Genomic DNA, 18,121 nt, shown 5'->3' on the forward strand with positions numbered 1-18,121 from the left:
GACAAAAGCCAGGGGTTTAGGGTGCCTAGGGAACAAGCAGGTGAGTGACAGTGCTAGGTCTCCCTATTGCAGCCAAACCCAGGTGTGGCTAGACATGCCCAGAGGCACGGTCTAACTCACTTGGTGGTCTTCACCAGTGACCCCTCCAGATGGGATATAGGTTTCGCTGCACCAAGTTGACAGGTACCTGGGAGTGGCAGGAAGACCGAAAACTATATTAGCACGGATTAACACTAGGAACCCTACAGTAAACACTAGAAGACACTATAATCAGGATAGTCAATGGAGATAATCCGGAGGCAGACTTGCACTGATAATCACAGGGTTTGTAGACACAGGGATGTACTGAGAATTGTTAGGGATCCAATCGCAGATTTGCACTGGGAAATGTAGACACAGTAATACACTAAGCCAGTGGTTCTCAAACTTTTTTGAATCGCAGTGCCCTAGTGCATCAGAATTCTTTTCACTGCACCCCTAAGCCAAATTATTGAGAAATTCAGAAAAAAATTTAGTGAAGTAGTATAGTGAAGTAAATTGTGCTGACCTGTCATACTTAGGTTAATTTATGTAGTGGGTGACAGGTTTGCGCATCTGTTTGTCCACGTATTTATATTAAATTGTTCATAAATAATTTGATTTGGTGCTGGACCACCAACCTGAGGCACCCCTGCAAGTGTCCCGAGGCACCCCAGGGTGCCGCAGTGCACAGTTTGGGAACCACTGCACTAAGCATTGGTAGGGATCCAATCGCAGAGTTGCACTGAGAAATGTAGACACAGGAATACACTGGGAATTGGTAGGGATCCTAATCGCAAAGTTGCACTGAGAAATGTAGACACAGGAATACACTGAGAATTGGTAGGGATCCTAATCGCAGAGTTGCACTGAGAAATGTAGACACAGGAATACACTGAGAATTGGTAGGGATCCTAATCGCAGAGTTGCACTGAGAAATGTAGACACAGGAATACACTGAGAATTGGTAGGGATCCTAATCACAGAGTTGCACTGAGAAATGTGAGAAGTAAACACAGGGATGCAACACAGAGAGCCAGCTAGAGAGCTAAGCAGCACACTAAAAGACAACACACGAACTGTTACAGGAACCACTGGAGTTCTGTGAGAGAGCTAAAGTAACTAGAGAATTAGCATGGGAGCTAATACAAGTAACACTGGAAGTCAGCGTGAGGGCTGAAACAACACACTAGAGATACTTTGTGGAAAACACCGGAGAGCAAAACAATCACTGGAACAGCGAAGTTGAACAGCAGTTTCCTGTTCCTGAAGTCAGACTTAAATACCCTGAGGTAGCTGGTCATTGGATCAGCTGATTGACCGCAGGACTACCATTGGGGAATACTAGTCAGGTGATATGGACCAACATGGCTGCACCCATGCCCGGCACCCTGGGACCCAGGACGCATGCACAGAAGCCCTAGCAGACCCCAACGCAGGTAGGGAGGCACTGAGATATTACTTGGCCGGAGAGTGAGGGGAGAGACTGAAGGTCTCCTCCAGGGACACAGATCTGAACTAGTGGGTCGAGGGAGTGGCCGGGCTAATGCTGATTCCTGCTCAGGCTGCCATGGCAGGGTGCTGTAATGGTGGAGGGTGGGTGACACAGACGGTGTGCTGTGCTGGGGGACACAGAGGAGGTGCTGTGTTGGGTGACACAGGGTGCAGTACTGGGTGACATAGATGGGGTGCTGTACTGGATGCTGTGACAGGTGGTTCAGTGCTGGGTGACACCGAGCTAACAGATGCTAGGTGGCATAGAATGGATGATGACTAACTATGGATAGCATATTTGGGGTATTTTTACAGCATACCACCCAACTTTTAGGTCCCCCAAAGAGGGACAGTTTGCGCGCTGCCGAAAAGGGACGTGGCTTCAGGAAATGGGGAGGTGTCTCGGGAAAACGGGGCAGAGCCTCGCGGCTTCCCCGTTTACATCACTATGGGGGCGTGCCCAGCACTCTCCGAGATGCTGGGCAGCCCCCAGGCTCTCCGTATACTGGTGAGCTCTGCATAGCAGAGCAGCGGGTTGTGCTCCCCCAACTTCCACCCCACCGTGGGACACTGCGGCCCGCGGGTGCGACAGCCCCAGAAAAACGGGACTGTCCCGCTGGATGCGGGACAGTTGGGAGATATGTTACAGGAAATGCTGCATGTTACTAAAGCTGTACTGTGTGCTATAGGGGTGTACATGTTTGAGTGAGAGAATTGTCAGGAGTTCTAAAACAGGACCCATAGACTCTGCTCACAATTTACAGGTAGGAGGCCTCTAATGTAAATGTACATATAATTATTGATGCAATATATATAAAAAATTTATGCAATAGATGATGTCTAAGACAGAGCTGCCAGGGTGCACAGAGCAACAGCAGGACCTGCCCCAGTCACACACTGACAGTAGGTAAGAGCTGGCGGGAGGGGGAGGCAGAGATATATAGAAAGTGGGGGCTCAGGGGTTGATGACACAGCTGGGGGGGGACAAAGACCTGGAAAATGGGGGCTAAGGGGGAAATTACAATGCAGGAAACAACCCTAAGTGGCAATAGATACACCCATAGGTGGAGTTAGGCACACCCTTTGGGTGGAACATGCCATGTCCCCTCGGCAGCGCACGTGGAGCATTCTTTTATTGAATATAATCTCCCTGAAACTAGTTTTCAAAAGTAGGCAAGTATGATTAAAGGTTAGCCAAAGCGGCTTCATTCTGATTGGTCAGACCGATAGAAAGATGCTCTGATTGGATAGTAGAGGTTACACCCACATGGTGTTGATGATGACAGATTGCCGGCAGCCATGCCTTCCCCCACCACTTGCATGAGAGGCCACACAGCCCTGTGCACAATTAGGTTTTTGGTTTGTAATTGCACCCTTGAGCACAGGTGCAATATTGTATAGCCTATCCCAGTGGTTCCCAAACTTTTTTGAATCACGGCGCCCTAGTGCATCGACTTTGGTTTCACGGCACCCCTAAGCCAAAAAAAGTTTATTATTCAGAAATTCAGAAAAAAATGCAGTGAAGTAATAAAGTGAAGTAAATTGTGCTGACCTGTCATCCTTAGGTTTGGTTATATAGTGGTGGACAGGTTTGTGCTTCTGTTTGTGCACATATTTACATCACATTGAGAATTTGATTTAGTGCTGGACCATCAACCTGAGGCACCCCTGCAAGTGTCCCGAGGCACCCCAGGGTGCCGCGGTGCACAGTTTGGGGACCACTGGCCTATCCTATTCCCTGCTATATACCAAATAGAATAGTGAAGATTTTATCAAAATAGGTTCAGTAGTTTTTGAATTAACCCAGAACATATAGACCACCATTCTACACATGGCTAATTCAGTCTAGGTATCTTATAAACTATATGTTTAAATCGCCTAAAAAAATGTACAACTACAGACAAAGGGCCTGATTCAGAGCCGGACGCTCTGACCAGAGCGCTCGCTCTGAATCAGGGACCTTCTCCATTAAAATGGAGCGTCCTCCTGGACGCTCGTATATACGAGCATCCAAAAAGATGGTCGCGATGGTCTTGACCATCGCGACCATTGTACTTGCGAAGGAGACCCTGCGGTAGGGTCTCCCTGCCACAAGCCCTGGAGTGATTTTGGCTCTATCAGAGCCAAAATCACTCCCACTGACATCACTAGTGATGTCAGTGGGGCCGGCTTCAGACAGTAGGCGTTCCCACGGGAACGCCTCCGTCTGGCAGGCACGCCCCCGCACGCCTACCAAAGGGGTCGTGCTGTCAGTCAGCGGCATCCAGACAGCCAGAATCCCGACACCTATAGGAAGTAATGGTAAGTATTTTTCTAACCCCTACCCTAACCTCAACCGACCCTCTCCGATGCCTAACCCTAACATCCCCCTCCCCACCCGCCTAGTGCCTAATCCTAACCCTGCTACCTAACCCTAACCTCCCCTTAACACCCCGATACTTACCTTTGGGATGCCGGTGGTCGGGATACTAGTGCCGGAATCCCGACCTGTCGGGATTTCAGCGCCGGTATTCAGACCGCCAGGATCCCGACTACATACCACTGCATACAAGTATGTGTAACTTAAAATATAAAAGTACATAGCTTTTTTGTGGTTTGGGCGCAAATGAATCCGACTGTAAATGAGCCTCTTGTAGGAGACCTGCTATGAAACACGTTGCAAATAGAAGTCCATGGAAGGGTTAACCCTCTATATTTTACCAGTGCACCTCCTACACTGAAGTGTCAGTGTTCCCGTGATTACCTCCGTGAGTATAGGAATGCCCATTCATTGAGTTAAGAGCGCTCTACCTTCTCCCCTAGATGGGGATTCTGACTGGTTGTTACAGTTAATAATGGTTTAAATAATGCTTAGTAAGATTCCCTGCAGAGTATAAAAATGTACACTTCCTTTATCTACTAATTCCTCTCCCTTGTCCTGGTGACAATTAGAACTTAACGTTAGCTAGCGTGTAGCTTTAGATTAATTAATTTTAGGTCTAACTGTGAAATTCACAGCTCATATTAAATCAGCAGAACAGAAGGATAGAAGTGTAAATATCACTAAAGCATTAACAAGTGTCTTACAGCACATTTAGCTGAGAAATACAGGAAAAGGAACTGCGGAATGTGTTATTCTATGTGTAAATTAGGTTTTATTGTTAAATCACTTTGTGTGATCAGTAAAGGTGTAAAATAAATGCATATGGATTTGAGCTGAAAAGTTTTGTCTATGACATAGCATATAATGTATAACAAGAATAAGTATACCCTCCCATAAACATGTGGGCTCTTGGGATCAGTATGATTTACCGCCGGCCGTAACCCTAACCTCCCCCCGGGGGTGCCTAACCCTAACCCCCTTCCCCTAGCTTGACCCTTAACCTCCCAGGGGGGTGCCTAGCCCTAAGTCCCCCCCGGAAGCCCTAAACCTAACCCTCCCCTCTTGCGGCTGTCCGCGGCTGGCGCCCGGCATCCCTTCGATCGGTCGCCGAACTCCTGGCGTAGGTAAAATGACAGGCGTCGAGATTTCGACGCCTGTCATTTAACCCTTGCCGGGATTAAGCAGTCGGGAAGCCGGAGGTCGGCATTGCGTCAGCCGGCTCTTTTATAGCAATTTAAATTGAATAATGGAAACATATAAAACAGGAAATTGTTGGTTAATAGAAATGTATCTCTTCTAAATAAATCTTCACAAGTGCTATTGGCTTTTTTATGGCCCAAAATTGCTAAGTAACTTAGCTTAAATTGACCAGCAATCTTGACTCACATCTGACCAGATGTCAATTGGGACTTTGTGAAAATCCAGTTGTCGGATCTGCCAGTATCTGAGTCCACTGGGCATCAGCTCTAACTGGGCTCCTTACAATTCAGTCAGCCAGTATGTAGAGTGTTTTCCATCCCAACTTTTCACCTACTGGTGTTGCCAAATTGGGCACAAACCTCACTCTGCAGTCACAGTGGTAGCAACTACCTGTGTATTAAAGGACATATACACTTTTGGAAGACCCAGCGGGCTGCAGAGGGCTTGGAGTACAATGCAGGCTGTAGTGTGGCACAATATCAGGCATGGCCAGCGCTGCAGACATAATGGGCTTTATTCAGCTTCAGTCTTCAACACAAATATTTAAGACTTTTTTCATGATCAAATTGTGATATATTTTTTTGCAATGCACATTCGCAACTTTTCGTAATCTGCAACTTTTTTATTATTTCAAGTCTGACCTGAGACTCACTGAGACTAGGGAGTTAAAACCAGGGTTGAAATAGGCGTAGACTGTAGTTGGTGTATTATCAACAAAAGTAGAGCAATGGCATGATGTGGATGTGTAATCACATGGGCAGTCTGGACAACACTCCCCTCCCACGTAACACTTCTCCCCAGCCCACTAGCGCTTGCTGCTATATAGGGGCACATCAGGCAGGGAGAGAGCTGCTCAGAGGCCTCCCTCCCCAGCCCAGAACATGTTGCTGTGCTCTGCACTGGGGAGGGTCCAGGAAGTCTCTGCTCTCTCTGTCTGGCCGATGTGCTGCTGCGATGCTATATAGGAGGGAGGTGTTGTGTGGGTGATTATATCAGGGGGAGAATTATGTGTGTGTTCCTGCACTTTCTGGTGCCAGTCACATACCCGTACATAGGTACACTTTCAGGAAGCACTACTCCAGGGCCGCAACTAGGGGGGGGCTAGAGGTGCACGTGCACCGGGTGCCGGATTGCGGGGGGTGAAAAAAGCTTGCTCGCAGTGGCTGCAGACTCAGAAAACAGCCATCCAAAAATGGCCGCCGCCAAAGAGGAGACAAATGCTAGAGATCCTTACTGGACCTCCAGTGTATGTCTCTTCCTTGGCGGCGTCCATGCGGACTAGCCGTCCGCATGTACTCTGCTGAAAACGGCCATCCAAAAATGGCCGCTGCCAAGGAGGAGACAGATGCTAGAGGTCCTACTGGACCTCTAGTGTCTGTTAGCAGAGCACAATGCACACAGTGTTCCCGGAAGTGCCGGGAACGCTGGCACTGCCGGGAGAAGATGCTGAAAGCTGCATCTTCTCCCGTGAAATCCCCTGGCAACGAGCATAAACCCCCCTGGAAATGAACATGAAGTCCCATGGCAAGGAGTATGAAACCCCCTGGCAACGAACATAAACCCCAGGGCAACACGCATGTAACCCTGGCAACGAACATAAACCCCCTGGCAACGAGCATGGAACCCCTGGCAACGAGCATGGAACCCTTGGTAATGAGCATATATCCCCTGACAACAAGCATGAAACCCCCTGGCAATGAGCATGTAACCCCATAGCAACGAGCATGTAACCCCTGGCAACGAGCATGCAACCCCTGGCAACGAGCATAAACTCCCTGGCAATGAGCATGAAACCTCTGGCAACGAGCATGGAACCCCTGGTAATGAGCATAAATCCCCTGACAACAAGAATGAACCCCCTGACAACGAACATAAACCCCCATGGCAACGAGCATGAAACCCCATGGCAACGAGCAGGTAATGTTACAGTAATTAGAAGCCTTACTGTGGGGCATAAAATGGTGTCGGGCAAATATGTAAGTGGCACTTTGGTAATGGGCATTACAGTGTGAGGCATAATGTGTAATGGGCATTCTGGTGTGTGGCACTGCCTTATGGAGGCGCAAGGACAAAATCCAGGTACGGGAAGGGAGGGGGCGCAAAATTGCTGCCTTGCACCGGGTGACAGATATCCTAGTTTCGGCCCTGACTACGCATCGCTCAAATAGTGCGAATTTAATCCCCTTGGTTAATTAGATTTTTCCATTTTTATATTTTTCCATTTTTATTCTAAAATACAGCTCATTGAAGGCTCAGATATTCCTTTAAGAAGTCAATATGATGTGTTCATATTTCAGGTGTCATGTCTGTGCATTCTAATGTTTGAATTACAGTGGTATATGTGCATTTACGACTCTGCTTTCACCCCTATAAGTCCTTTTTATATGAGAATGTTATAGATGCACAAATACCAGTGCAAGCTCTGGCAGACGCTCAATCGTCACATCCTCAACGGAAGGAGGATGACTGCCCATTATCTATAACATCTGTGTAATGCATGTAAAGTGTATTTTTACATTGCAGACAAAACTACTCATATTATATTACCAATGGTTTTAATACAATCAGCAGCAGGATTTACATGGTGGAAATGGGAGCCTTTTACTATCCTCGCTTTGATATACTGTATATCCCCCAACGTCCAGTCACGGTCTCAAATCAGGTATTACAGCAGAGGTTCCCATACTCCACCATTACAGTCCAGGTTTTAAGGATATCTTTGCTTGAGTCCTGATGTTTAAATCAAATGGACTAATTAAGTCACCTGTGCTCAAGCATGGGTGTCCTTAAATCGTGGACTGTAATGGAGTTTGGGAACCTCTGCATTAAAGGATATTTACGAAGGCGACACAAAGGCTCTTCTGTGACAACGTGTGCAAAAGTTTATATCTTATATGAACAGCTGGGTAGATCATGGGGGTTGGGTACGGGATCCCGGCGCTCAGAATCCCGAATGGTTGAAAATACCAACCCTTGTAGGCAAGTATCTAATCCTATTCGTAACCCCACCACTAACCCTGCTCCCAGCAGCCCAAACTTAACCCTCCCTCCCTGCAGCCTATGACTTAAGGCCCCCATACATCAGCAATTGTTTGCAGCAATCATGCAATTTGCAATCGATTGTGTGTAAAAATATTTCCCTTTTTCAATCGATTATGGCAATTCTGCAATCGATTGAAAAAGGGAAAGATTTTTATACACAATCGATTGCAAATTGCACGATTGCTGCAATCAATTGCTGATGTATGGGGGCCTTAACCTTCCCCACCCGCAGCCTATATCCTAACCCCACCCCCCCAGCCCACCCCTCCCCCTAGTGTCTAACCCTAACGTCGGAATGTCAGCGGTCAGGATTCTGGAGCAGAGATTCTGACCGCCGGTATCCCGACCGCTGGGATGCCAATTAGATCCCGATCAGGAAATACCTCCCTTGCTAAGTGGGGACTACATAGTTTTGCAATAAAGTAGAAAAAGGACATAATAATTGTCTTCTGGTGGTATAGGTTTACTTAAACAAGCTGGTGCAGGTGAATAAGGGGCATTTAGGAAGGCAGTCACTGTTTTATAGGTGGGTCTAGTTTTTCTCACCGCAAAAAGGCTTACGGAGGTGCTAGACACCTAAACTCTTCCCTATATGCTAATAGGAAATACTTCTAGTTGTACTTCAAACTATCTAATAAACACACAAGTGACACGTAATACCAGTCCTCAGCAGGCAGAGTAAAGCAGCCTAGTGCACACAGGTAAAATAGATACAAATTGATAGTAATTGTAACTTACTTGAATAATAATAATAATTTACTAAGAGCAGAGGTCTATTTGAAAATTAATCTTAAGGGTTAAGAGCCAGAGTTGCACACAAGATGTCATGTGATTGTGCACACTGCGTGTGCTCTATAGCCCAGCATACACATCCTGCAGCATCTACGGGTGATTTTTACGCACCTCAGCCCATTTACTTTTGTGGCTGAGTGGGTGTGACCAGGCGTTTATACATTGGCTAAGTAGAGTGCGGACAAGTCATGGGAGTTTAAGTGGCATTGCGACCTATTCACAGTTGTGCGTATGGACCGGGGGCTGGTGCAAATGTGCGTTGATAGTGATGAAGGCTTCTCTCACTAGCAGATGTGATGCAGCCAAATCTCAATACAGCAGGGATCCACATTTAAGTATGTAATTGTGGCCGAATTGTGTGCACTTCCGAATCAGGACCTAAATAATCCCCCAATCAATGTCTACTTCAGGGGGTTGCCAAATTCTCTTGAATCACGCAGTCATAGGGTATCAGCATTGTTTTCACAGCACCCCTAGGCCAAAAGTTTAATGAAGATCATTAAGTATACTGTGCTCCCCTGTCATCCTTAGGGTCAGTAATGTGGTGCCTTCTGTCTCCCCCTTCCCTCACCCAACGTTAACGTAATACAAACAGTTTAAAAAAAGAAGAAAAAAAGCGTAGTCAAAATGTCTCAAAAATGTCATATATTAGATATGCAAATGGAATATGAACATTGAAAGGTACAAGTAATACAGAGATGTAATAAAATATCCAGGGAATAAAAATAAGGATTAGGGACACTTGCCATTCATGATAATTTATACATTTCACCAGATATTATATATACATTTTTCAAAGTCAGTAATTATGTTACAGTACATTTATGAAGTGATTTGTAGTCTGTATGGGTACATATCTTTGCACTTGTCCAGCACCAAGTTCTGCAACATATATTGATCCAGTTTTTCTATTGACATCTACAAGATGAGGGCGGACTCCATCGGCCATCTGGATGGTGCTGACAACCTTGCAGTGTCCAATGCTCCCTACTGCAGGGACAGCCAAGAACATCAGTCTGCTTATATTTAACTGGGCAACGACCAAATACTTCTTGTCCGATGTAAATCTGAAAGAAAAAAAGCCATGAAGATTGTTTAATGTATTACAGATGTGTCCTCATACACGGTGGCTCTAGTCTTGGCAAATAGCCCCACTCAGCACGCCAGGTCCCAGTTAACTCAGCCATCCCAAGCGTATGAATAAAACTACTGGGGGCGATCAAACTGCTTTGCAGGATTACACTGATTCATTTGATGTGGGTCCTTTGTATATCTGTGTGCCCCGGAGGCTGAATCTATATACGCAGTGCTACGATGCAGCAGCCGCAGCTTTTTCTCACTCTAAGTTCCGTTGTGCTTCATCTGCGACTTTGTATGGGTTTAAAACAAATTCCTCTGCGGTTGAGATTGCAGCCCGGCGTCTTTGGTGAGCAGTTTTTGCTGCGTCTGTGATGCGACTAATGCTGGATACACACTGGGCCCCAATGACACACACCACGGCGGCACATCCTCACCTCTGTGGGGATCAGGTAACTGTACACCCCAGCCACCATCTACGCGCATGATGCGCACACGCACCGCAGATCTCACAGCCGGCAGCATACACAATCAATGGAGTAATGGATGCCGGAAGTCTGGCGAGACGCCTGCGACATCACTTCCAGGCCCAGGAGCTCCTGTCGCCATGGTTACTGAGAGTGAGAGCACCAAGATGTCCCCCTCAGACATTTGTTCCTCTCAGCAGCTGACCGGGCCCCTCTAACAAGGCCAGGCCCTGGTAATCAATACCCGCTCCCCCTTCCCTCTGCACGCAGTGCAAAAACATACAAGATGCTTTCCAAAAAACAAATACCAACTTTAAATCAGGTCCGTTGTATGTATAAGCAAAATGTGCATGAAAAAATATGAAATAACCAGACAGTTGGTTACATTGTCAGACAAATTATATTTTTCTCAGTACATATTGCCAGTGAGCAATAGATGATCAAGTAACAGTACACAGTGGCTGGGTAGCATTATAGTAAGCATGCGGAGCACTAGGATCTTGGGTTGGAATCCAACGCTGGGTGCCATCTTCATATTCTCAGTGTGTTCTCATATCCAAAAGGCATACTGGTTGGTTACTTATCTTCTGATTATATTGGCCCATGCAAACGATTATTAGGGAATGTTTAGTATACAGATGGTAAAACAATGGTATATTAAGCTCTGTTGAGCAGTGGGAGTATGTACATCCACAGAAAATGACAATGGATTCTTTCATATGGAAAGAATTTTTTTTTTTTTTTTTAATTTTGTTTTTTATTAAAACACCATGAAGTCAACACATACATAATGTAACTGATCCAATAACAGCTGATCGATGAATAAAATGAACAGTTACAGCAATTTTCATTATATGTTTGTGTCTATTTATACATTTTGTGTATAATAGAAGAGAAAAAAAACAAATAGATAAATACACACATATTTTCCAGTAAAACAAATAGGCCTCTATTTAGACCAGAAGATTACCAAATATAAAGCAACAATATCTGTTGTACTCTTATCCATTAGTTTAAGGATATATATAACAATGCAACCATCTATGCTTGAGAAGAAAGCGCCGTGGGGACAGGATGCCAAAGAGGGGAGGACAGGGGGGGGACAGGGAAAGGGGAGGCCTAGGTAAACAAAGCATAATTCCCTAAAAATCCAACCTAATTGGAGGATCCCCAGATATTGTTTGTTGACAATACCATTGGGTAAATTTGAATGATTCATGAATTCTATGTCTCTGTGCTGAGGTCAGAGGTCAGAGTTTCTATATAACTTTCCCAAGTTAGGAAAAATTTTCCCACACGAGCCTCCTTCTCTACTACTGTCTCAATCCAGTCCATATTAAATACAAGAAAGAGCTTTTCTTTAAAAAGATACAGTCTAGGTGGAGAAGTTTCAATCCATGTCTGGAGTATTGTCATGCGAGCCACCGCACTCACAATGAGCAGAAGTCTCTTACAACCCTTAGCCACTCGCTGACCTCCAGAAGTATCCCAAACAGGGCCCACACATCAGTGAAAGGTACATAATTCACCAGGTGCTCAAGGGCGTTCTTCCTTACTTGAAGCCAAAAGGTTCTCAAAAGAGGACAAGACCAAAAATAATGATACAAGTTGGCAGTGGTGGACTGACAGCGAGGACAAGAGGCCGAAGAGATCATACCCGCCAAGTATTGTCTATATGGGGAGAAGTATGCCTTGTGAAAAATATTCAGGAACATTTCCCGATATTGAATAGCTGGGAGTAAATTGCGGGATAAGAGAAGAGCTTTGTTAAGAATTTTGCATGATAGTGAAGGAATCACCTGCACCCACCTGCTCATCCCAGTACGCACCACCTCATGTTGTATGGGTTGTCTTAAAAAGGAATAATGTATTGATAATGCCTTTTTTGTGGCTGGTTCCGAGTGTAGCATAGTATCAAATGTGTTTTCCCAATCCAAATCCGAGAAACATTTAATGACTGAAGCCACATAGTGCTTAGCTTGCATAAAAGTGAGGAGGTGGATACGAAATGAGGGAAATCTTTCTGACGCCTCTTCATAGTTAAGTGAGCGTTTCAATGGTATGTTAAGAAAAATACCTATAGTAGTCAGTCCTTCTTTATAAAGTTTAGTGAAAGGAAATGCTGCCCTACCCCCCTGGAATTTCGAGTTCCCTATAAAAGGCAAAAATATAGATTTGTAAGGATTTAACTGGCCACGGTGACGAATGATATGCCACACTTTTCGCGTGGACCATAAGAGAGGGTTCTCTCGGATATGGGTTGGAATCTCTGCATCATGCATGTGCAGGAAGCTTACCAAATTACAGTCTTCTAAAAATTGACCCTCAATCGAGGAGTTTGCATAAAGATCTTTATCATGGATCCAATCACGGAGATATCTTAATATTGCGGCATGGTTATAATTTAGGATATGAGGAAAATTTATACCCCCGTTCGCTTTTGTTTGCTGTAACTTAATTAGCCCAATTCTTGGGTGTTTAGATTCCCAGAGAATAGTTTCTAAAAAGAGAATTTAATAAGCGTAAGTCTTTTTGCGTTAAAAGAAGGGGAAGCGCCTGAAACAAGTATAACAGCCTCGGGAACGTTACCATCTTAATAGGATTGGCCCTACCTATGTAGGACAAACAAAGGTGTTTCCAAACCTCCAGTTCTTTAGTTATTTGTATAATTGCTTTTGAGAAATTAAGTCTATACAGCTCAGCTGGACATTTGGGAAGTTGAATTCCCAAGTAGTCAATACTCGTTTTGGCCCAACGTAATGGTAATTGAGAACCTCAACGAGGAACTTGTATATTGGGATGGAGATAGGGGCCCACCGACTTTGATGAATTTACCACATATCCCGATACTTTTCCAAAGTCCGAGAGTTTAGACAATATTTTCCCCAGAGAGTTTACAGGATCATTTATATAAAGTAATAGGTCATCCGCAAAAGCAGATAGTTTCATCTCTGTTGCTGCCACTTTGATTCCTCGAAACTCCGACCAATTTTGAAGGATTCGAAACAAAGGGTCAATACATAAATTGAACAATAACGGGGAGAGGGGACACCCCTGACGAGTTCCTCTGTGCATTCTAATCAGATCCCCACGAACCCCGTTAATTAACAAGGTTGTAATAGGATGAGAATAAAAGGTCCGTATTAGTCCAATAAACAAAGAATCGAAGCCTCTTCTTTCTAGTATTGCAAATAGATGCGGCCACGCTACCGAATCAAAGGCTTTGTGAGTGTCTAGTCTGAGTAACATGTCCCCTGACCTCTCCCGCCCCCTACTTGCCAGCACTGCTGCCAAAGCCATACGAATAGCCCTAACAGAATGTCTGCCTTGGGCAAATCCTGTTTGATGTGGGGTTAACAAGTCAGACATTAAAGTTTGTAGCCTATTGGCTAGTATCTTGGCCAGCAGTTTAAAATCCAAATTTAAAAGTGAAATCGGGCGATATGATTCCGCTAGTAATGGGTCGTTGCCCGGTTTTGGGAGGAGTATCGTATAGGCCTACATTTGTGAATCCAGACCTACAAAATGGGGCGATCTGTCGATCAACATCGACAGCCGCCCCTTTTGTAGTGAGCCACAGAGCGAGTGCTTTTTGCGCTCGCTCCGGGGCACGCACGTGCGCACTGGGCCACCATCGACCAGCTTGTGAGCGGGTCTGGATCAGGCCCATTGTACCATGCCCCTTACACTATATACATCCTTTACTAAAGCCTCTAAACTCTGTTTCAACAATCAGGATTTCACTTTTTTATACTTTGGCTGACACAGCTGACACTGCCGTATGTAGTTTATGTTTTATGTAACATGTTTAGTTATATACCTGACTGAGTAGGGTCCGTCTTCAGAAAAACAGGTGTCCCATGATCCGATCCATTCTCCTGTGACATTATCAAACACCTGTATTCTCTTATTCCCGCGATCCGCCACCCACACCTACAGACACACAGATGTCAGACAGCAATAGTCCATCCGCAGTTAAGAGTAAAAGGGTGAAAATTTGCATCTCAACAAACCATGTTGTAATAATAGGATTTTGCTACTTACCGATAAATCCCTTTCTCCGATTCCACAGGGGACACTGGAGTCTCAATACAATGGGTATAGGGGTGGGTTAACCGGGAGCTGGCACACAAACTAAAAGTAGCTAGCTCCTCCCCCTCTATATCCTCCCTCAGGTCAGTCTAAAAATAACTGTGCCCGAGGAGAGCTGGAAGTAAGGAGAAGGAGACAGAAAAGCTATGATAATCACATACATGTAATAACACAACATTCGCAGAAAAAAGAAAAGGTAACAGGCCAATCAGATGACCTAAATACAAACAAACCGTAGTCTCTGTAAAGACAGTAACAATGCAGAAAGAACAGCGCAGGGAGGGCGTTCAGTGTCCCCTGTGGAATCGGAGAAAGGGATTTATCGGTAAGTACCAAAATCCTATTTTCTCCTTTATCCACTAGGGGACACTGGAGTCTCAATACAATGGGGACATCCCAGAGCTTACATCCCGGGTGGGAGCGCGCTGAAAACCCTACAATACTGCACGGCCAAACTCAGAAGCGGAGGCCGCAAATGTATCAAAACGATAGAACTTAAGGAAAGTATGCTTTCCCGACCAAGTAGCTGCTCTGCAAAGCTGGTTCAATGAAACCCCCCGAGCAGCCGCCCATGAAGGACCTACCGAGCGCGTTGAATGCGCTGTAATGGTACTAGGTGGTTGTCTGGAAGCCACCACATAAGCCTGTCTGATAGCCAGGCGAATCCATCTTGAAATGGTCTGTTTGGAAGCCGGCCAACCTGGACGGGCCAAATCAAACCTAATAAATAAAGCATCAGATTTACGGAGAGATGCAGTCCTGTCCACGTAAATCTTAAGAGCCCTGACGACATCCAATAATTTTGAATTAGGAGAATCGTCTTTGAAAACCGGGACCACTATCGGCTGATTTATATGAAAAGCAGTCACTACCTTGGGAAGAAAAGTTTTTTGAGTGCGCAACTCCGCCCTATCTTCATGGAAAATGAGGTAGGGAAGGCAACAGGATAAAGCACTGAGTTCTGACACTCGCCTTGCTGAAGTGAGTGCCAACAGCAGAACCACCTTCCAAGTACTTTATCTCCACCCTGTGCAATGGCTCAAAGATCTCAGACTGAAGGAAAGCTAAAACTGAGTCCAAATCCCAAGGTGCAGTGGGCGGTATGAAAGGAGGCTGAATTCTGATGACTCCTTGGAGAAAGGTCTGAACATCCGGAAGTAAGGCCAATTTTCTTTGAAAGAAAATTGACAATGCAGATATCTGTACCTTCAAGGAACCCAGACGAAGGCCAGCTGTTAGTCCAGCCTGAAGAAAAAGGAGGAGACGTGATATCCTAAAGACTGACGGAGGGTATTTACGTCTCTCGCACCAAGGCCTGAAATTGAAAAAATGTGAGTCTAGTATTGCAAAACGAAGAAAGGCCTGATGTGGTGGCCATATAGGTATATGGAGATAAGCATCCTCTATGTCGAGGGACACTAAAAACTCGTCTCTCTCGAGACCCGCTATCACGGATTGGAGAGATTCCATTTTGAATCTTAAGACTCGCAGATAAGGGTTTAATTCCTTGAGACTGAGAATGGGCCTCATGGAGCCGTCCGGCTTGGGCACCACAAACAAACTGGAATAAAACCCCTGTCCTTTCTGGTAGGACGGGACATTCACTATTACCTGAGACAATAACAGTTTTTGTATTGCCTCCTGGATTTCTACTCGTTTTTCTGTAACCAGAGGTAAACCGGTCTTGAAAATTCGAGAAGGAGGCCGCATCTTGAAATCCAGCTTTAGGCCATGAACAATGACGTCCCGAACCCAGGCGTTCTGACAAGACTGGTTCCAAATGTCTTTGAATGTCTTTGAAACGTAGGAGACAAGCCCCTACTCTGGGATCCCCCAAATGAGAAGGGAGAACGTCATGCGGCAGGCTTTGCAGCTGTTTTATCCTGCTGTGAGCTGGAGGCAGCTGACGCCGCTGCTCTACCCCGGTCTCTGTTACCCCTGGAGAAAGCCGGGGCTCTTCTGTAACGCCCTCTAAATCTCCCAGGGGCACGAAAGAACCGAAAGGACCTGCTGAGGGTCTTTTGGTAGGAGGAGGAGTAGCAGATGGTAGGTAAGTGGATTTTCCACCTGTAGCTTGTGAGATCTACTTATCTAATTCCGAGCCGAAAAGAACCTCCCCAGTAAAAGGGAGGGCCTCTACCGCTCTCTTAGACTCTGCATCTGCTTGCCATTGACGCAACCACAGAGCCCTTCTAGCTGAAACAGCTAATGCTGAAGATCTGGCGGATAGACTGCAAATGTCCTTAGACGCTTCCCCTAGGAATGCAGCTGATTCTGCAATCTGTTCAGCTAACTGAATGAGGTCGTCAGGCTGTGTTCCGGACTTAATCCCCTCCGCTAATTGCAAAGCCACGATGCTGGAAAAGTAACGGATTGCTTTAACCTTTTACCAAAAACAGACGGTTTTGCAGTTACCTCTACATCCTCCACATGTAACACTTGGCGTACTGCAGTAATTAAAGCGTCTACGCTTTAATCTGAACCTCCTCCTCTTGCACTTCCCCCTCCACTGGGTCCTGAAGCTCCTCTTCCTCTGATTCATCCCAATGTAAGGGATTATGAATCAATCTCTTACTAAGGACCTCAGTAGATGCAGGGGGTGCCTGCGAGCTGCTTCCAACTCAGAAGACAGGTTTGATATAACTGATGCTAATTGATCCGACCATATAGGCTGGCTCACATTAACAGAGTCCTGAGGCTGAGACATGCAATTATCACACAGTAAGGAAGCATTAGGCTGTCCCTTTGTGAATTTTTCCCCACAAGTTTTGCAGGAAAAGGATTTTTGGGCTGCCTTAGACCCCTTGGTAGACATCCTGTAGTGTACTGTTTATCCACACACGCACACACAGTGAAAGGAAAAAAGACAGTAGTAATAACATTTCACACTCTAGGACTAACTGAAAGGGGCATAGAGGGAGATAAGCAATGTTCCCTACAGCGCTGACCGAATAGCGCTGTAACAATAATAGCAAGTGGTGTAACTGAGTACTAGCCTGACTCCAAGACACAGCCTGCTCCTTCCACTTAGTAGTGCTCCAAAATGGCCTCTCAGCATTCTTTAGAAGCGCTGAGGCTGATGGGAGGCAGGAGCAGAAGACAAACTTAGGCTCCACCGCCCCCCCCCCCCCCACCCGCTCTGGCGCCCTCAGCGCGAGCGGAGGCACTGTGGAATGCCCACCTTTAATAATGTCCTGGTTCCTCTGCTAACCAGGGAGCCAGGAAGCACTAACCTTGGCCCAGCCATAGCTGCTGGCGGCGGGCATGTGCTGTGGGAGCCCGCAACGAGCACTGTAAACAGCGCGTATCTGGGCTCCCCAGAGACTGTCTATGTAGCAGGAGACCTCAGCGCAAACATTATGCAGCAGCGGTGAGGTCTCCCCCAGCAGCTCCATCGGTGTAGACAGGTAGGGGCAGAAGGATGCCTGTCCGTCCTCCTGCTGTTTGGAGATCATTATTAAATTAAATTAAGCCCTAAAAGGGGAGGCATACGTCCAGCTCCCTTTTTTAGACTAACCTCGGTATAGAGGGGGAGGAGCTAGCTACTTTTAGTTTGTGTGCCAGCTCCCGGTTAACC

The 18,121-nt window shown here is 45.9% G+C and overlaps 1 protein-coding gene across 8 annotated transcripts in view; it reads right to left on the minus strand.

Moving 5' to 3' along the window:
- The window catches only part of NHLRC3 (NHL repeat containing 3), an 85,454-nt gene that overhangs the window by 45,560 nt on the left and 21,773 nt on the right, over positions 1–18,121 (minus strand). For 5 of the 8 annotated variants that reach the window (XM_088460183.1, XM_088460182.1, XM_088460187.1 and 2 more), the window contains exon 7: positions 14,273–14,385. In XM_088460183.1, the coding sequence (XP_088316309.1) occupies positions 14,273–14,385 (113 nt within the window). Of the gene's footprint in view, positions 1–9,536; positions 9,976–14,272; positions 14,386–18,121 lie in introns of those variants that run through there. The other 3 variants (XM_088460186.1, XM_088460184.1, XM_088460181.1) reach the window with 1 other exon arrangement.

The sequence above is a fragment of the Taudactylus pleione genome, unplaced genomic scaffold, assembly GCF_031769625.1.
Source record: "Taudactylus pleione unplaced genomic scaffold, aTauple2 ptg000043l, whole genome shotgun sequence".
Taxonomy (NCBI): domain Eukaryota; kingdom Metazoa; phylum Chordata; class Amphibia; order Anura; family Myobatrachidae; genus Taudactylus; species Taudactylus pleione.